Source organism: Nycticebus coucang, chromosome 8, assembly GCF_027406575.1.
Source record: "Nycticebus coucang isolate mNycCou1 chromosome 8, mNycCou1.pri, whole genome shotgun sequence".
Classification (NCBI taxonomy): domain Eukaryota; kingdom Metazoa; phylum Chordata; class Mammalia; order Primates; family Lorisidae; genus Nycticebus; species Nycticebus coucang.
The window spans coordinates 3,778,044-3,798,931 of NC_069787.1; the positions used below are offsets into that span (position 1 = coordinate 3,778,044).

The 20,888-nt window shown below is 51.9% G+C and overlaps 1 protein-coding gene across 1 annotated transcript in view; it reads right to left on the minus strand.

Annotated features, from left to right (window-relative positions):
* IQSEC1 (IQ motif and Sec7 domain ArfGEF 1) overlaps positions 1-20,888 on the minus strand; it is a 402,419-nt gene that overhangs the window by 260,376 nt on the left and 121,155 nt on the right. Inside the window, exon 2 of the mRNA XM_053598861.1 lies at positions 5,659-5,688. Within this exon, the coding sequence (XP_053454836.1) occupies positions 5,659-5,688 (30 nt within the window). The remainder of the gene's footprint in view (positions 1-5,658; positions 5,689-20,888) is intronic.

Sequence of the window (20,888 nt, forward strand, 5' to 3'; positions counted from 1 at the left end):
GACAGATAAAATGAGGTAATCTCCAAGCTGGGGCTTGCACCTCCTGCTCACACAAACATAGGCTTGCCTCAGACTCTCCCTCAGGATTCTGAGGAGCTGAGTCTCCAACCTGAGAAGCAAGGGAATGGATGTTTATTGAATGCTAGTTCCATGTCACATGCTGTGCAAACTCCAGCCTCATTTAGTCAGTCCAATGACCTTGAGGCTGAGGTCTTCACTCCCATATCATCACAGGGCAGAGATTCACTACTTCCCATTGGTCTTCACCCTCTTAGTGGTTTTTACAAAGACTTATACACAGTAGATGCTCCACAGAGTCTGCTGAATGAGTGTGAAATCTGAGGCTGAGATAGTTCAGTGTCTGGTCCATTGTGCCACAGAGGATTAGACGGAGAGACAGAATTTGAATTCCAAATTGTGTGACCCTAGTGCCTGGACTCCTTTGATTCCATGGTGCCAAGAAACATCTCCTCTCCCCCGAGGGCCCCCAGCTCAGCCCTCAGTGTAGCACCTCTTGACCTGACTGTAGGAAAAGGCCCCTGCCCATCTCTCACATGTGGGGCTGGTTTCCATTCCATCCTGGAGGGGCGAGTTCAGCTCTGTTTACCCAGCACAGCAAACGTTCTCATGCTTTGTCTGCCACGTTCACCAGTTTTAGTTCAGCAGTTTTCATACCTCCTCATGTATAAAATAAATTGCATGTTCTCATTTTGTATTTTGGGAGAAAAGGCCTGGTTAATTACAAAGGCTGTCTTGCCTTAGTGTGGCGCGAGAGGAGATGTTCAGAGACAATGGGAACATCTTCCGTTTACACGTCTTGGTTCAGCTAATAATGCTGGTGACAGAGCCCACCTTCTCTGCAGCCAACCCCACATGCCCCAAATAAGCAGTCCTTGGCTCTCCTCACTGCTCCCAGCCCTGAGCCTCACTGGATGGAGCCTTTGGAAAATGCCAGTCTACATTCAGAGTCCTGGCAGGGGAGATGACCTATTCAGAACCACCTCATCTTTCTAAGCATGAGAAGAAAAAGTTCCACATTAGTCAGTTCACGCTTATGAAGGGACATGTCTGACACCTGGCAGGGGCCTGCCTGGAGAAATTCTTTGGGGCAACTGTGTGTTCTAGCTGCTTGTTAGGATCACACAGGGACCTGTTAAGATGCAGATTCCCAGGCCCCACCCCAGACCTACTGAGTCAAGTGCAATAAGGATGGGGCCTGGAAATTGTATTTTCAGCAAACACCACAGGTCATACTTCTTATAAGTTGTCCCAGGCAAGCTGCTTAGTATTTCTCAGCCTCAATTTACCAGAGCTGAAAAAATAACAGCCAATAATAATTCTCCTGAAGAGGTGGGGCAGGTTATAAGAGAAGGTGGTCTCCCCCCCAACAATGGTGAGCACTCTTTAAATTGTAGCTTAGCCTGTTATTCAACACAGCTCAGTTATTTCAAGGGGTTGAGGAAAAGCCAAGAAAAATAAAAAAGGATAATGCTTGCGCCAGGCAGAAAGTCTCGGCATTTTCTATCCAGCACTAGCACTCTCTCTGGGCCTCCACACACTTCTCCCTTCCTTAAGGACTTCAAACTCCACAAACCTTTTCTCTTCTCACAGTCCCTCATAAATAAATCATTAGGAAATTCAAATCTGAGGGCTTCTAGAGCCTCCCTCTGGATGGAGTCAAAAGTAGCAACATGCTCCCCAGGAACAATGAGCAAAGTCCTACGTTTGCAAAATGGTCAAAAGTGAGTCATTTCATTTGTGAAAATGAATACATCTGATCTTGCAAATGTTTTACCTCGGGGAAAAGGAGCGTGCGTGAATTCGCAAACAGGCTTCTCTGGGCAAAAACAGCTCTCTGCTGCGGGGGAGGCTGAGAAAGCCAAGCGGAAGGGTGCAGCTCCATCACTTGAGTCTAAAGAACCATCACCTTACCAGGCATGGACGCTGGGGGCAGGGCAAGAGACTGGAGGGTCTCTCAGGCATTCTGTCCCTAACATTTAGCATAAATGACAGCTCCCGGCAGTGGGCAGACCTCAGGCTAATCAAATCCACACACAGCCTCTCTGATTTGTCAACCAGCTCACTATGTTCGGTGAGGGTTCAATGTGTGTGGTGCCCCCTGAGCAAGGAGAGGTGGTCCATTTTTACTTTCCTTCCAGTTTACCACCAGAAAATATGTAGTAATCATGAGTCTGATTAAACACAGGTAATGTGTCTGTCTGTGTAAGGCAGCCTGCCTGGGGCTCCCAGCAGGATTGGGAGGAAGCCACCGCACAAGACGCCCCCAGAGCACCTGCTCCATGCCTGGCAGGTGCTGGCCGTGACCTGGGGGCCTCATGCCTGTCCTGGGCACCTTACTCTGCCCGGGAGAGCAAGATAACAGGATGGCTCAAAGTCGTTAGGACACAAAGTGGAAGGAACTGCGATATCACAAGCGAAGCCCAAAAAGCCACGGAGCACAACCAAGGGTCCACCTTGTCAGCCTCAGCTCCCCTCAGAGCTCCAGAAAGGCAGCCACACTGGGGTCCCCGAGAAAGGCATGAGATCTGCCAGGTAGAGTAAGTAGAGTGTGGTCAGGGCAGAGGAAACATCACAGGTCACAGACACTAGCCAGAAGGCAAGCAGGGACGATGGGCGGCATTGACACTGGCCCATGGAGCCATTTGTAAGGAGCCTGAGGTACATGCGGGAAGATAGTGGAATCCCAGTCACACAGGTTGGGGGCTTGTGTCCAGGGGCTGCAAGTGCCACTGTTTTAGCATGACAGGTGAACAAGAGCCCTGGAGAGAAGCGAAGGAGGGTCACTGTCACAGTTGAATCTTCAAACATCCCCTCTGGCAGGTCTGAGCAGGCAGAGCTCAGGGAGAGCAGCCCAACTGAGCAAAGGCCCTTGGGGACACTCCCCTGGAGCCTGGATCTGGTGCCTCTCCATCTAGGAGGTGGTGGCTCTAAGCATGCCCCTGCCAGGGGTCAGAGCTAAATGGCCTGGGGGCCTCTAGTCCTGAGAAAAGGAAGCACTTTATCCCTGTGTCTCTGGAGTGACCTGTGACCTGGGCCCGGCAGCCACACTGAAGCAGTGCTGGGGTGAACATAATGCCTTGAGCGTGGTGGAGACAACAGGCTGAGACAGCAAGTCAAGCCACGGCACGTTACAACTGGCCACAGTTCCTTAGTGTCTCTCGGGGTGCTGGTCCCTGACCTAGAGTCTGCAGCACAGAGTGAGACAGAAGTCATCAGGGGCTGGAGCCCTCAGCCCTGGGAGAAAGAACTCGAACGAAGCCCTCTGCTGGAACTCATGCCAGCCTCCCCCTGACCCAGTTCCTCCTGTCTGCACGTCCTACTGGGAGCTGTTTGGCTCAGAGCAATGAACATACGCTCAGCATGGTCCCCTGGGACACAGAGGTCATTCCTCATTCTCGCCACGCAGCCAGCCGACGCTAGCTCCTGGGGGTCTTGCATGTGCTGAATCCCCCACGGAAACGCCTTTCCCATCCTCCTCCTCCAGGGCTCAGGTCCATGTCAGGGGCCTGGCAAATACCTTCCTGACAACCCACCACAGGGAGGCTGGGCTGGAGGGTGGGTGGGGACAGGCCATCTCACCTTCCCGTGGGTTCCTTCACTCTGCACATAGCCCCTCCCAGCCCCCCAACCGTTGGGGGTGTGCTCAAGTCATGGCTGAAAGCACACCGCTTCAGGACACCACCACGTGCCATGGACAGGGTGGTGTTTCGGTTACACAGCTTCCGTATCTCCAGGGAGAGCAAGAGGGCACAACAGGAGACTCAGGGAGAAGGCTCAGATCCCAGGGAGCTTGGGAGTAGGGGCAGGCCAGGGAGGGCCCAGCGTGCAGCCCCTCTGAGACCGCAGGAATTCCCTTTCAACGGGAGGGCTCAGCCCCAGGGATGGCACCCCCATTGCTCTTGGGCAACCCACCCACTCCTTAGACGGCTCTTTCTTTTTATTTAGTTGTTTAAACAGATAATACAGTGGCAGGGTTCAAATGCTCAGGAATATTCCCAGCCTTCCCCCAGGAGGCTCACAGGTACTTAAGTCCCTGCCCCACCGCAGCCTCTGTAGGACTTTTTTTTTTTTTTTTTTTGCAGTTTTTGGCCGGGCCTGGGTTTGAACCTACCATGGCATATGGGGCCGGCGCCCTACTCCTTTGAGCCACAGGCGCCGCCCTGCAGGACCGTTTTTTAATTGCTTGCTGTGTTCCCTTCCATTGTTTCTTTAGGCAGACACACACTGTCTTAGGTCTGCCCTTTCATCTCCAAAAGTAGCATGAGGTATGCACTCTCTTGCCCCCTGCTTTGTTCATAACTTCACATTCTGGAGTTTTTTCCAGACAGCGCACCAAAAGCATGGCCTACTCTTTGTCCCAGCTGCACTGTGCTCTAGTGAGGAGTGGCACAACCATACCTCAGGGGCTCTGGCAGATCCTGGGCTGTCCCAGGATGCCCAGTGCCCCCCCGCCCCCGGCTCTCTGGGCCCCAACCTTTCTCGGTCCCCCCCTTGCAGCTCCCCTCATGCCCTTTAGCCTCCACTTTGGCCAGTCTAGGTGCTGCACCACCCTCAGTCCTGCATGCAGAACCTCCAGGACACTCTCGTCAGCCCCCTGAGTGCACCTTTCCTGGCTCCAGCCTGCCTTTCACCCCACTCTGTCTTGCTGGCCCCACCCCCTACCTGTGCCCCTGCTCCAAGCACATATCCAAGGACTCGGATACAGAATCCAGCCCCTGGTGCTGACTCCCCAGGAGCCCCCCTGGATGCAGCCGTCCTCATGTCTGCCTCTTGCTTGCAGGCTGCTTGGAGGACCCAACCCCACCTGGCACCCCCAGTGCCAAGCTCAGGATCCAGCTCAGTTACAGCACCATCAAACCAGCCGACTCAGGCCACCATGCTGAGACCTGGAAGTCCATTTGCTGCCAGAGGGGCTTGGGGAGGTCCATCAGCTCTTAAACTGCTTCCTTATCTCCCTTTCCCTCCCCTCTCTTGCCAAGCTGGCCTTCCTGGTGCCCCCACTCCTGCCTTAAGACTTGCCTGCCTGCCTCAGTCCCCTTGGCTAGGGACACCAAGACCCAAGGCCACTAACAGATCTGCCTCTCTTCTTGGCCCAGTCAGCCCCCAGTGGGAACTCCATGTCCACATCCACCCTCTGTGGGTGGGGTAGGGAGAGGCAGGGGGCATTGAGAACAAGCCTCCCTCTGCTCCCCATACCATGGAGATGCAACATGACAGTCAGAGGCTGGGGGGAGCCTGGCCCACCACCAAACATCTCAAAGACTTGCCCTGGCCCCACCCAGCCCAGTGCCCAAGGTGTCAGGCATAGAAGCTTCTGGTCCTAGATGGGTGGCCGAGGCGCACTGGGCCACCACTAGCCCCCAATAGGGAAGAACCACCACCAACCCAGTGACCTCCATGGTCTAAACCCAAGAAAGCTTGGGCAGGAAACTAGGGCCCTTGCTCAAGGACAGCAAGTCAGCAGACGCACCTGCACACCCACCCTCTGGGAGGAGCAGCTGGCTGGGGATAGGGGGGTGGAGGGGAGGGTGCTCTGATCTGGGGGACCCTCCAGAGAAACGAAAGCACATGGTTTCTTTGGTTAACGCCCCTCGCTGCCAGGACTCAGACATGCAGACAGGGTGGATGAACACGTACCTGACACTCCGCGAGCTTTCGCCTTCAGATCTGCAAGGAGAAAAACACACAGTCAGATGCCAGTACCCTCAGCGGGGACACCTGCACAGGATGTCAGGCGTGGAGCCCCGTATCTCTCCCTAGTCTCAGCAGGCTGCCCTAAGCCCAGGCCCCAGGGTCTCACGGTTCTTCTGACCTAGAACTCCGTCCTGGAAGCCACCTCCTCCCGAAAGCCTCAGGGGTCCTTTCCCACCCACCTCCGGTTCCCAGCACCCTCACTGTAATTGTCTCCTCAGGATGTGAACCCACTCCAAGAGTTGGGGAACAACCCCAGCAGAGGGGTCTGTAGTTCCAGAACTCCGTGCCCTAGGCAGAAACTAAAGGAATGAACAAATGAATGAGCAAATGAATGGGTGATGCAGGAGCGAGTGGCCTCCACGCGCTGCCTCCTTGGTAATTCCAGTCCGTTTCCTCATCACCAGCTCTATTTTCAAGTACCCAGAAATCAATTACAATCACATTACAAAGGAGACAAGCTTTAATGTCAAGAAGCTGGACAATCCGATCATATCGCACACTTGAACTTCCACGGAGACTGTGAAAGATGTGGTATCGACAGCGATGCCTTCCTGCTCTCTACACCAAAGGAAAGAGGCTCGGGATTAAACCCCATGCAGGGGATGGCTAAAGCCTCACTTGGGCTCCCCAGGCCTTAACAGCAAAGGGCTCTGAGCAAACACATTCAAGAATCTAATCCCCGGATGTCCCAAATTGGATTTTATTGCCAGAGAGCAAGAGGAATAAAAACGTACTTAAGTCAGGTAACTTGTCTTTTTGGCCACTGCCTTTTCAGTAATGTCACAAGCCAGAGGTGAAAGCGTAGCTGCACAGCTCGTCAGCACAGAAGGCCCCAGGGAGTGGCTTTGCCACTGAACCAAGCTTGCGGCAGCCTCCTTCACTGCTTAGCGGGAGCAAGTGAGGAGTAAAGTGTGCAGTTCTTAGGACGTATGCTCCCCACGCCCAGGTACAAACCCCTTGCAGCCCTTTAATACAGTTCCTGTGGGTTGCGACCCACAGGTTGAGAACCACTGCTCTAGAAAGACACTAAACTCCTAATTGACAGGCAGGTGAGCTGGTGGTGTGACATGGGCAGGGGACAAGGTTCAGAGGAGTCCCTCGCAGCTGAAGACCCTCCAAAGCTGTTCTCAGGAAGACTATGGCCAAAGCCAGACATAGACTGATAAGGAAAAGAGACCCCTGGGAGCAGCTTAGGGAGGTCTTGGTTTTTATTTTTGTTTTCCATTTGATCACAGCCAGGATAGAAAAAAAAGCAGACAGGGCCCAACAATGCTTGTGTGTGAGCGTGCCTGTGTTTCAATTTTCCTCTTCATCTGAGGTTGCTCACCCTGGGGGAAGCCAGCTCCCTTGTCCTGAGCATGGCTCCCAGAGAGCCCGTGTGGTGAGGACCTGAGGGCTCCTGCCACCAGCCACGTGAGGGAGCTCAGGAGCAGATGCCCCAGCCCTGCACTGTAACCACATGAGAGCCCCAGAGCAGGACCACCAGCGAGGCTGCTCCTGGCTTCCCAACCTACAGAAGCAGAGCTGCCAGGCTCCCCAGCTCCCTGCTTTCTTCCTGTGTCCCTGATAAGAGCCACATAGCACACTCACGGCCATCACTGGGCCAGATGCATGTTTCACCAGCAAGCTGGGGCCTTGACGTTTCATGCCCAGGCACTGAGAAAGCTATTTAGGTTGTTGCCTGAAACTCTGAAAAATCAGACATGTTGATGAACAGGTAAAAAGCAGCCCAGATCTTGAGCCAACCTCCTTACTCCCCCATCTAATGCCATCACCTGACCCCTCTTCATGGACGTGTCTGGGTGCAGCAGCTCGCTATCCATTGAGGGGATGCTGAGACCCCAGGTAGGTAAGTTCCCATAATAATTGCTTTGGGCTAAGAGGCATCCAGTGATTCTTTGGAATCACAACTGGTCCTGTTTCAGGTCATTTGGGGCACTCCCTCTGAGAGCTTTTAAGGTAACTTCAGCCACAGTTCAACGGGACAGAACATAAGACAGTCAACATTTGGTCTTCAGCAGCTGCATTTTGGGGGCATTTGTTACACAGCAATGGTCAGTGAGCAAACATGTTCACAGCCTTATCTACAGTGCTAAGACAAGGCAGAGGCTCCTTGCTGCTTGGCAGAGGCACAGCCACAACAGCCATGCTGGGGGCTCCAGCATTCTGGAATGGCTGTTTCTAAAAGGCCAAGAAGTGCCAGGGAACAAGGATAGACTTGGAGCTGCTGGACTCTGCTGGGCTCCAGGCCCAGCTTCCCTCTTACTGATTTCCAGGTGGCCCCAGAAGCTGCTTACCCACTGTGCGCCTCAGATTTTCTACTTTGTGGATTGGGCAAGGGTTAATGCCTAAGAATGTGGGGAGGGGATGATGTCACTCCTGACACAGGGCAGCTGGTCAGTGAAGCTGTTGCTCTCAGCACCTGTCTGAAGCTGGGATTTGAGAATGTGACCACACTCAGCTATTACACTGCTGTGAGGCTGCTCAGACGCAGAGTTATTACACTGCTGTGAAGCTGCTCAGACGCAGAGTGATTTCTGGTAGACGGTGCATTCCCCTGCTCTGGAGTCCAGCACGGGCCTGGCACTGAGCAGGCTCCAGGAAGCGCCTGTTGTGAGAAGCCATGGCCAGAGTGCTCGAACTCACACAGCAACAGCAACGTGCAGCAGAGCTCTCTCTTTTATTTTCTTTCTCTTTTTTGTGACAGAGTCACATGCACTGGTGTCGTCACAGCCCATTGCAACCTCAAATGCCTGGGCTCAAGCAGTCCTCCTGCCTCAGCCTCCCACAGTACCAGGATTACAGGTATGAGCCAATGTGCCCAGCCCAGAGTCATATTTTCAATGAGGGACGGCATATTTGGAGGACACACTGAAATTCTCAGGCATAATACTGCTGGTTCTAGGGCCTAAGGAGCAATGATGTGGGGAGAAAAGTTAGAAGGGCTGAGCACCCTGGGGTGAATGATGCCTGTGTGTGTACTGTACGTTTGGGTATCCATGTGTGTTCACCAGCATGCATGTGTGCATGCACATGTGTGCAAGTCTGTGTGTGCACACACATGTGTTAAAGTCTCTGTGTGTGTGTCCCCATGTGTGCATGTCTGTGTGTGTGCGTGCACACTTGTGATCATGACATCTGTCAGCAAGGGACAAGGTAGCAGGGGGTCAGAATCCCCTGGAGCCTCTGGATTTCAGTAAGAGGAAGATGAGGTCGAGGAACAGAATGATTCCCAGACGCCTTAGCTAGGCTGCCCCTGCCGGACACTTGGACATGAGGATTTATTTGGGAGGTGAAGGCAGGGGATAGGGAGATGAGATAAAGGGAAGGTGGCTAAAGATGATGGTTATTAAGCCTTTCATTGCCTTGGGATATCCACCACTGTGGGCAGTGGGAGCTCAGTCCACTGGGGAGCCTTGGAAACCAGTTCAGAGCCGCCTCCAGCTCTCCCAGCCCACATCTGAAGGCTGGTCCTGGGGGCTTCAGCCTGCTGCACAGGTGCATGAGAGGCCCCACCAGGCAAGCGTGGGTAGGTGCTGGCAGGTGGCGGTCAGCTTGGCGTGTGCTGAGGTGGCAAGAAAAGGGGCTCAGACTGTCAGCACTCCCTGGACAAGGAGAGCCTCATGTGTCCTCCAGAGAACATGGGGGATAACAAGGGCTTCCTCCTGGTGGCCTCCAGAAGCCAAAGTACAGGTGACTGTGGCACTCTCATTTCCCTGTCACGGTGGATCCCACAGACTGAGCAGTTCACCAAGTGTGCCAGGCCCCCTTCCATGCCTCCCTGGACTTGCACCTCTAGAAAACTAAAATCTGTTTCCCAGACGTCCCTGTAGCTTGGGCTCTGCAAGTGGCCTGAGCACCTCTGCACAGAGGTCTGCCCAGCTGGAGATGGTGGACGTGAGCAACCCAGAGAGCAGCACGGCTGGCAGGGGACAGGAGCCTGCTTCTCTTACCACCTTAGCTGTCTCTAGTGTCCAGGCTTGGGCATCACAGGCCACTGGGGGGAGGGGGGAGGTAAAGTCACGCTGTGCTGTTCTGGCCCATCTCCATGCCCTGGTGTCCCGAAATCTCAAACACCTAGGAGTAAATCTCCTTTGGCTCAAACTACAAAGAGATTGTGTCAACTGCAACTAAGCATTTTCAAATCACCACTATTGTTTTTCTTGTGTGGTATGATCCAGAAAAGCATAAGAAAAACAAGTCGAAATCCCATGTAATCCTACCACTTGGGGGAACTGCTCTTGCATTCTTGCGTGTTTACTTCTGGACTTCGTTTTCTGTCCGTTTTTATATATAGTGGAAACTGCATCATTCCATGGCCATCTTCCTGCCCAGCACGGAGCATAACTGCATCCCAGAGGCCTCGACCGTGAGGCAGACAGCAGCTCCCTAGACCGAGTCAGGCCCCTCTGCCCCTGCCCTGCAGCGCTCTGCTGTGGAACAAAATCCAGTTTCTACCACAGCCCAGGCAGCCAGCGGCTGGCCCTGCTCATGTCTCCAGCTTCTGAAGGTACCAGTCTCCCCTAGCTCCCTTCTGTCCCACAACGGTCACTTCCCAAGTCCAGATCTAGGAAACGGCTGCTCCCCCTGCCTGGAACCTCTGTCCCTGGCTGGTGATTTCACCAACTCCCTCTCCTAATTCAGGTTTCACTTTATTTTGTTTTTAATTTCAGATTAGATGTGGATACATATAATTAGGTTGTACTGTCTGCATTTATAAGGTAAAGCCTGAGTTGCACTTAAATCCTTCACCCACAACGTGTGCCCTGTACCCCGACATTGTACCCACTCGGTAGGAGCTTACTGAGCCCCTCCACGTTCTTGAATTTAATTGTGTTTTTTCCTCACGAGGGCCTATAGTTGTTCACCTACTAGTTTCAAATTAGTATAGAGTACATGTGATGCTTGATTTTCCATTCTTGAGATACTTTAGTAAGAGGGATTTCAAACTAATAAAGCCTTTTTGGAAACAAGTATGGAGAATCCTCAAAGAGCTAAAAGCAGACCTTCCATTTGATCCTGCAATCCTGTTACTAGGTATCCACCTGGAAGAAAAAAAATCATTTTACCATAAGGACATTTGCACTAGAATGTTCATTCAGCTGAATTCACAACTGCCAGGATGTGGGATCAACCCAAGTGCCCGTGGATGAATAAACCGTGGTAATACGTATACCATGGAGTGCTAGTCAGCTATAACAAAATGCAGGTTTCACTTTAAATGCCACCTCCTAAGAGAGGGCTTCCCTGTATCCCACCCGCACCATCTGATGAGCTCTCCCCACCCTCCCACCTCCTACATTACCCCATTGTCTCATCTGTCTCCAGGCTCATAGTCTCTCTTTCCCAACAGAATGTCAGCTCCCAGGAGCGGGCACTGTGTCTTGTTTATCACTGTATTTCTCGCACAGTCCCTGCAAAATTCTCTTAAAGCAACATTTCCGATGGCAGTATAACAGTCAATTTACAATGCATTATATTTGACTTTGCTCTTTCCTGTTTGGGGGTGTGGTTGTTTCTGACCTTAAACCCTATTGCAACGGACATCATGCAGAACTTTCTTTGTCCCTCCTCTGATGGTTTCCTAAGTAACAGCCTCAGAGGCACAAGTGTTGGATCAACGAGCATGAACAGTTTGAAAGCTCCTCTGTGTCCCTGAACATGAAGAGATAGCAGACGGCTCTTGCAGGTTATTGGTGCACAGGGGTCATCTTGATCTGATAACAACTCAGATTCTTATCAAGGAGGTTTGCAGTGGACTCGAGATGTGTGTTTGTAACGAACTCCCAGGAGAGCCTCCCGCCCCTCATCCTTATGCCCGCACGTCTTGTCAGCATCAGGCTCTGTACTGACATAGCCCCTTGGCACTTGGGCCTCTGCCCACTTAACACCCCAGGGCAGCGGCCCCAGCAGGAAGTCCCAAGCTTTCTCCCTCTCTGCTGGCTGCACGCTATCTCCAGCTGACTTTCAGATGCAGACTCTCTAAGCCCTGATGTTATAGGTGGTTCTTGGGGGTTCTGAGTTGGGTTTTCTGCCAGGTATAAGTTGTGCTTGTCTCTTCGGGTCCCAAGATGCTCCACTGCCTTGTGTGGGGCAGTGGCCACCTGTGGCTGCTTTCCCTGCTGTCCTCTCTCTGTTCACCTTATGCCAACAGTTTGTCTTCTGTCCTTTGAAGATCCCCACACCTCAGGCTTTCCTAGTCCACACGGCTCAGCTTCAGTTTACCCTCTATAGCCGTGGTTCTCAACCTTCCTAATGCTGTGACCCTTCAATACAGTTCCTCATGTTGTGGTGACCCCCAACCACAAAATTATTTTCGTTGCTACTTCATAATTGTAATTTTGCTACTGTTATGAATCGTAATGTAAATATCTGATATGCAGAAGATCCCCCCAAAGGGGTCGCGACCCGCAGGTTGAGAACCGATGCTCTATAGCCTCAGATCAGAGCCCAGTGGTCTCCATCTGGCCAAGTAGAGCACTTCAGGCCTGGGCTTCAGCCAGGATTCAAGGGTGGACATGGGACCCAGGCCCAGCTGGCGGGACCCTCAACACAATGACCGAGACGGGGAAGTTCTCTCTCATGTTATGTCACTCCTGGTGACATAATCTGTCCCTGAGTAAGTCAGACCTGATGCTGACTGGACCTGGATGTCAGTAGGACACAGTGTTACAACCACAGTCATCAAGCACAGCACAAGCTTGAGCACTGACATTTGTCAGAGAGCTCAGCACAAACTCAGGAGCACGTTCACCCACACAGGTGCACTCAGGGCCACACACAGGTGCACACAGGGCCACACACAGGTGAACACGGGGCCACACATGGGTGCACGCGGGGCCACACACAGGTGCACGTGTGCCATCAAGCCAGAACATTGCAGAACGCCAGGGCTGTGCAGCCGACAAAGAGGAGGATGCTCCAGGCCAACAGAAGGTTTTCACCACATTATTAGGTTCTTTGTATTATATGTGTGACCCCAAATAAAACCTTAAGGGTCCCCCTTCAGCAACTGACTGGACCTTCTTTCAGCCAAGAGAATCCCTAACACTGAGTCACTAGTCAGGAGAAAGGAGCTCAGACGTGGCTCACCAGGCCCCTCCCCTTCACAGAGTTGTCCTTGGTGACTCACTAACAGGCCTAAAACTATGCAAGACCTGACTGCGGCCCTCAATATACACAACTAACCTCGGGTGTGTCTGGTTCTCTGTCTCTAATTAACCGACCCTGTATCTTAAGCATTCCTTTTTACTGACTCGTGGTCTTTTAGACAGAGCCTCCCTCTTTCACCCAATTATCAGCTAAAGCATCTGAAACTGACCTATAAGCTGGAAGTTCCTGCTTCCAGATGTCCCACCTTTTGGGGCCAAACCAATGTATGTGAAGGAAAGTACTACCAAATCCAAAAAGGGGGGCGGGGGGACCAAATATGTAGCAGCACCCCTCGCCCCCTACCATAAGAATGTGACCTTTTGTAACTGTCCTAGGAAATAGCCCCGAGCTGAAGCAGATAACCGGTAACTGGTTCTGAAAGAAAAAAGCTAAGCAAATGTTTAACTGCTGATCTTGTCTTAAGATAGATGAGTAATGAACCAGAGTTCTTCTTATCTGGAAAAGCCCCTATGTCTGCTACCCCTCCCTAAAGCCTCTGCTATGTCTGCTACCCCTCCCTAAAGCCCCTGCTATGTCTGCTACTCCTCCCTACTTTGTGGTTTTTGCCTTTATAAGCTTGTAAAAACTGTTCAGGGCTTGACTCCTCGGCTCCTAAAAGAGTTGTGAGTCAAGCCCCAGCATGCTGGAATAAAATCCTCTTGCTGTTTGCATCAAGCGCCGTCTCTTGCGCTTGATTGGGGTCGTCATCGCTCAGGGCAGAGTGGGGGGTCCTGCCCCAAGTCTTTCATTTGGGGGCTCGTCCGGGATTTGACGACCACCCTTCACCTGCAGAGTCGACCTTGGAGGTAAGAAAGGGGTACCCCGAAAACTGTCTGGTCTGTGTCTTCAGTCCTTTGTTTGACTTTGTGTGCGCGCTTTCGATTTCGCAGCCGTTCGGCACCTCGTGAGAGTGGCCGGACAGTGGTCAGTAGATATGCCCGGAGGACCACAGGCTGAAATCCTGGGGGACGCCCCAGGAACTGAGGAGAACGAGGGACGCCTGGTTGTCTCCTGCTGTAAGGAGTCCAGTTGTTCGATCAAAAATTACGGGAAACGCGCCCGTCTGATTCTGTTGTAGGCTTGTGAGGGACCAAGTGTGGTAGGTAGGTCCTTGTATCTGTAATATTTCTGTTATTCCTGTTATTTGTGTTTCTGACATATCTACTGACGATGGGACAGACTGTGACAACCCCTCTGAGTTTGACTCTAGATCACTGGACTGAAGTGAAGAGAAGAGGTCGTGACCTGTCAGTAGAGGTTAAAAAAGGCGCATGGCACACTTTCTGCTCCTTGGAGTGGCCCACTTTTAACATCGGCTGGCCCTCAGGAGGAACCTTTAACTTATCTCTTATTTTTGCTATCAAATAGATTGTTTTTCAGAGAGGACCAGGAGCCCATCCGGATCAACAACCTTACATCATAGTCTGGCAGGACCTGGTGCAGAATCTGCTCCCCTGGGTTCGGCCGTGGACTGCCACATCCAGGCCCCGGTCTAATCCTCAGGTGCTCGCTGTCCAATCTTCCGGTTCCAGAAAAGGGGGTGACAGCTCGGACCCCCCTAAAAAAATCTACCCGGAGGGCGGCGCCTGTGGCTCAGTGAGTAGGGCGCCGGCCCCATATGCCGAGGGTGGCGGGTTCAAACACAGCCCTGGCCAAACTGCAACAAAAAAATAGCCGGGCGTTGTGGCGGGCGCCTGTAGTCCCAGCTGCTCGGGAGGCTGAGGCAAGAGAATCGCGTAAGCCCAAGAGTTAGAGGTTGCTGTGAGCTGTGTGACGCCACGGCACTCTACCCCAGGGCGGTACAGTGAGACTGTGTCTCTACAAAAAAAAAAAAAAAAAAAATCTACCCAGAAATTCAGACTGATCATCTTCTCCTCGACCCTCTGCCCCCTCCTCCCCCATACCCTCCCACCTTGGCTCCTGTCAGGGGGCAGAGAGGACCAGCATCGCCGGATCTGGCGATTGCCCCCTCTGCACCCCTGGGGGAACCTTCACTGGGGCCCGCACAAGGTACCAGGAGTCACCGCCGGGGAGGAATGTCTCCTGACACTACTGTTGCCCTGCCCCTGAGGGCATACGGTCCCCCCGCCGGTAGCAACAGATGAGGGACCACCTCCTCTCCAGCCCCTCCAGTACTGGCCATTTTCTTCCGCAGACCTGTATAACTGGAAAACTAATCACCCCCCTTTTTCAGAAGACCCCCAACGCCTGACTGGGCTGGTAGAGTCCCTGATGTTCTCTCATCAGCCCACATGGGATGACTGCCAGCAGCTCATACAGACTCTCTTCACTACTGAAGAGAGGGAGAGGATTTTATTAGAAGCTAGGAAGAATGTACTTGGGGCGGACGGGCGTCCTACCCAGCTCCCCAACATCATCAAGGCTGCCTTTCCCCTCTCCAGACCTGACTGGGACTTCAACACGGCAGAAGGTAGGGAGCGACTGACAGTCTATCGCCAGGCTCTAGTGGCTGGCCTCCGTGGAGCAGCAAGACGCCCCACTAATTTGGCTAAGATAAGAGAAGTAATACAGGGGACCACAGAACCCCCCTCAGTGTTTCTTGAGCGCCTAATGGAAGCTTTTAGGCGCTACACCCCATTTGACCCTGCCTCTGAAGGACAGAGGACTTCCGTGACTATGACTTTCATAGGGCAGTCAGCTGTAGACATTAAAAGAAAGCTGCAGAGAATTGAAGGATTGCAGGACTATACCTTGCAGGATTTAGTTAAGGAAGCTGAGAACGTATACCATAAAAGAGAAACTGAAAAAGAAAAAGAGCAGAGAAAGGAGAAAGAGAGAGAAGAAAGGGAAAATAAGAGAGACCGAAGACAGGAGAAAAACTTAACACGGATTTTGGCCGCAGTAGTAGGGGAGAAGAGCCAGGAACAGACCCAAGGTAGAACTAAGAAGTCAGGTAGCCTGGGCAACGGTGTCCCGTTAGATAAGGATGAATGTGCCTACTGTAAGGAGAAGGGGCACTGGGCCAGGGAATGTCCTAAAAAAAGGAAGAAAGTACTGGCCTTAGAGAAAGAAGAAGATTAGCGGGGACGGGGCTTGGAACCCCTCCCCAAGCCTAGGGTAATACTTAAGATGGAGGGGAAGCCAGTTAAGTTCCTAGTAGACACCGGAGCTCAACACTCAATCCTACTCGAACCATCAGGACCCGTCTCCAAAAAAAAATCCTGAGTTGTAGGGGCCACAGGACATCAGCAGTACTCATGGACTACCCGAAGATCAGTAAATCTGGGAGTGGGACGGGTAACCCACTCATTCTTAATTATCCCTGAGTGCCCTGCACCCCTCCTTGGGAGAGATTTACTCACCAAAATAGAAGCCCAGATCACTTTCACTCCTGATGGCCCAGAGGTAACCCAAAATAAGAGAGTAACAGCCCTGACCATGCATTTGGAGGATGAACATAGACTCTTTGAAAAGCAACGGGAAAAAGGGACTAGTCTCATACATGACTGGCTAAAAAAATATCCCGGGGCATGGGCCGAAACTGCCGGAATGGGACTGGCCGCAGAAAGGCCGCCTATAGTCATAGAACTCAAAGCTACTTCCACTCCTGTGGCAGTGCGCCAGTATCCTATAACTAGGGAAGCTCGGGAAGGGATTAGGCCTCACATTCAGCGTCTCCTACAGCTGGGCATACTAGTAAAGTGCCAGTCACCAAGGAACACCCCCTTATTACCCGTCAAGAAACCCGGCACAGGAGACTATCGCCCTGTGCAGGACTTGAGAGAAGTAAACAAGCAGGCACAAGACATCCACCCCACCGTGCCTAACCTTTATAATCTGTTAAGCTCTCTCCCTCCGGACCATATCTGGTACACTGTCCTGGATTTGAAGGATGCCTTCTTCTGCCTCCGACTACACTCCTCTAGCGAGAACATCTTCGCATTTAAATGGAAAGACCCAGACTCTGGAATGACGGGGCAATTGACATGGACCCGACTTCCACAGGGGTTCAAGAACTCCCCAACCATCTTTGATGAAGCCCTCCACCAAGACCTAACTCACTTTCGCACCAGCCACCCTCAGGTAACGCTCCTACAATATGTAGATGACTTACTACTAGCTGGAACGACAAAGGAAGAGTGCCATCAGGGCACAGAACTGTTACTGGAAGAGCTAGCCCGCTTAGGATATCGAGCCTCCGCCAAGAAAGCCCAGATCTGCCAGAAAGAGGTAACGTACCTGGGTTACACCCTAAGAGGAGGGCAGAGATGGTTAACAGAAGCCAGGAAGCATACTGTGACTCAGATTCCAGTTCCCCGCTCGCCCCGCCAGGTGTGAGAATTCTTAGGGACTGCGGGGTTCTGCCGCTTATGGATACCGGGGTTTGCTACTCTGGCAGCCCCCCTCTACCCTTTGACCAAGGAAAGCACTCCCTTCGAGTGGGGTGCCAGCCAACAGCGGGCCTTTGACAACATTAAAAAGGCATTATTATCAGCCCCGGCCCTGGCTCTACCAGATGTAACAAAGCCCTTTGTCCTATACGTAGATGAGAAGAGAGGAGTGGCCCGAGGGGTGCTGACGCAGCCTTTAGGGCCATGGAAAAAACCAGTAACATACCTCTCCAAGAAATTAGACCCCGTCGCTGGTAGTTGGCCAGCCTGTCTGAGGTCTGTGGCGGCAGTGGCGGTACTGGTAAAAGATGCAGACAAATTGACTATGAGGCAGAAGTTGACAGTCATTGCCCCCCATGCCTTAGAAAGCATCATCAGACAGCCCCCTGACAGCCACCGCTGTCCAATGCCCTCATGACACACTACCAGAGTCTCCTATTAAATGGAGACAGAATCCAGTTTGGCCCGCCTGTCATCCTCAACCCGGCTACCCTACTACCTGATACCTCTGTCTGGGAGAATGTATTACACACATGCCAAGAAGTACTGGCTGAGGAGACTGGAACTCGGAGGGACCTCTGTGATCAGCCCCTGCCGGATGCCCAATTGACCTGGTTCACTGATGGGAGCAGCTCCATAATAGAAGGTAAAAGGGTGGCCGGGGCGGCAGTGGTGGACGATAAGCGGACCATCTGGGCAAGTAGTCTGCCTGAAGGGACGTCGGCCCAGAAGGCCGAGCTGGTCGCCTTGACCCAGGCCTTACATTTGGCAGAAGGAAAAAAAGTTAACATATACACCGATAGCAGGTCTACTTTTACTACAGCCCATGTCCATGGGGCCATTTACGGACAGCAAGGACTGTTGACTTCAGCAGGAAAAAAAATTAAACACAGGGAAGAAATCCTAAATCTACTGGAGGCTGTTCACCTCCCTAAGAGAGTGGCCATAATCCACTGCCCTGGACATCAGAAAGGGGGGTCCAGAGTTGCCGAGGGAAACCAAAGAGCCGACCGAGCAGCTAAGCTAGCGGCTCAAGGGCTCAACATCCTACCGCTATATGAAAACACTTTAAGACCTAGCCTTAAAGAAATAGCACCCCCCCTTATCAAAAACTTTAAATATTCGGAGCGGGATCTCGAGAGGATGGACAGATTAGGCCTCCACCTAAAATCCCCAGAGGGGATCCGAGAAACCCCGGAAGGGAAAAACATCCTCCCTGACGAGCAGGCAATCACCTTTCTCAGGCAACTTCATAAATTAACCCATCTGGGCCCCAAGCATCTGAAAACCATTGTTCAGTCATCTTCATACTATATTATAGAATTAAGTAAACTCGTTGATGCAGCTGTAAAAGAGTGCAGACCTTACCAATTAGTAAACACCCAGCCTAGCACACTACCTCAGGGAAAACGACTCTGAGAGAATCGCCCTGGAAGCTACTAGGAAACAGATTTTACTGAGATTAAGCCGGCTAAGTACGGATACAAGTACTTGCTAGTGTTCATAAACACTTTCTCAGAATAAATCGAAACTTTTCCTACAAAGAGGGAGACTGCTCAAGTTGTAGCCAAAATAATATTAGAAGAGATTTTTCCAAAATTTGGACTACCCAAAATAATCAGATGCAACAACAGTCCCACTTTCGTTGCCCAGGTTAGTCAGGGTTTGGCCAAAATCCTGGGGCTTGAATGGAAATTACATTGTGCTTATCGGCCCCAGAACTCAGGGCAGGTAGAGAGGATGAATAGAACCCTAAAAGAGGCCATGACTAAATTATCCTTAGAGACTGGCATTACTGACTGGACAGTCCTCCTTCCCTTTGCCCTGTTCCGTGTGCGCAACACCCCTAGCACTCTCAAGCTGACCCCCTTTGAAATCCTATATGGAACTCACCCCCCACTCGTTGCCATGCAGCACCTCCCTTCCCCAGAATCTTACTCCTCTCAATCTCTATACACCAGATTAAAAGCCCTTGAAACTGTGCAAAAGGAAGTGTGGAGCTGGCTGATCGAAGCCTACAAGCCCGGAGATCTGCAAATACCTCACCAGTTCCAGGTTGGAGATTCGGTGTACATCCGGCGCCACCGGAAAGCCAACCTTGAACCACGGTGGAAAGGACCATACCTAGTACTGCTCACAACCCCAACCGCAGTAAAAGTTGACGGCATCGCAGCCTGGATCCACGGGTCTCATATCAAACCAGCACCGCCGCCAGACTCCGGGTGAAAAGTGAAAAAGACGGACAACCCCCTCAAGCTCCGCATCAGCCGCAGTAGCCCTGCTCCTGCTGATACAACTACCGGTGATAAGTAGCTCTGGTACCAATCCCCATGCCCCCCAGAGGTTAACCTGGCAGGTTCTCTCTCAGACTGGTAATATAGTATAGAGTACTACAAAAGAAGACCCTCCTTGGACCTGGTGGCCATCCCTCACCCCAGATATTTGCGCCTTAATAGCAGGACTAGATAATTAGGATATCCCCGATGAGACCTTTGAGGAGGTCCCATCGAGCCTTAATCATCATTTGGCAAAGCGCTCGCTTACCCGAGGCTCCACATCCCAAGGCCAGTACATTGTAGACGCCCCTGGCTGTGGCAACTTGCCCGCCCAGCGCCGGATGCGACAAACGGAGTTCTATATCTGTCCCTGGGACGGGAGAACAAGAAGCCAGGCCAGCAGATGCGGGGGGATAGAAAATGTCTATTGTAAGCAATAAAGATGTGAAACAACTAGGCAGGCCTCCTGGCACCCCATTTCCTCTTGAAACTTAATAACCGTAAAGAGAAGCAGTACCGGGGCAAGGTCAAACCCCCTAAATATTTCCTTCATGGAGAGGGGGAAGCAAGCCCGAAATTAATTAAAAAGAAGAACATGAAGATTCCATTTCTATATGTCAGAGTAGAATAAAGAATTTACCTTCTTTATCAAATTAAAAATAGAAACCCCCATCACTATCCAGATAAGACCCAACATTGTACTCTCAGGACAGCAGCCGCCAGCCAGGCCGCCTATTTCCCCCCGTATGCCCCAGACCCCAGGGAGCACCCAATTAACTGGGACCAGCACAGCCCCATCACCTGCGGAACTATCTCCCCAGGTAACATCCCCGGAGACTCCAAGCACCGGGCAGAGACTTCTTAACTTAATACAGGAGGCTTTCAATGTCCTCAATACTTCCAACCCTAATCTTACCGAATCTTGCTGGTTGTGTCTAGCCTCAGGCCCGCCCTATTATGAAGGGATTGCCTTCTCAAGTATCTTCCAAAATACCACCTCCCATAATTCCTGTGACTGGGAATCCAAGATCACCCTTACAGCAGTCTCTGGGCGAGGCATTTGCCTAGGCACGATCCCCGAAAATCGCCAGCATCTGTGTAATCAGACCATTAAAAGCCCGTCAACCACTATCAATTATTATCTAGTGCCCCCTAAAGGAGGATGGTGGGCTTGCAACACCGGGCTAACCCCGTGCATTTCCTCATCAGTATTTAACTCCACTGCAGACTACTGTATCCTCGTACAGTTAATACCTAGAGTTATCTACCACGAGGCGAGTTCCTTCGAGGCAGAATTCAATCTCCGACCCCGTAGACAGAAGAGGGAACCAGTCTCTATTACCCTAGCTGTCCTGATGGGTATAGGGGTGGCGGCCGGAGTAAAAACAGGAAC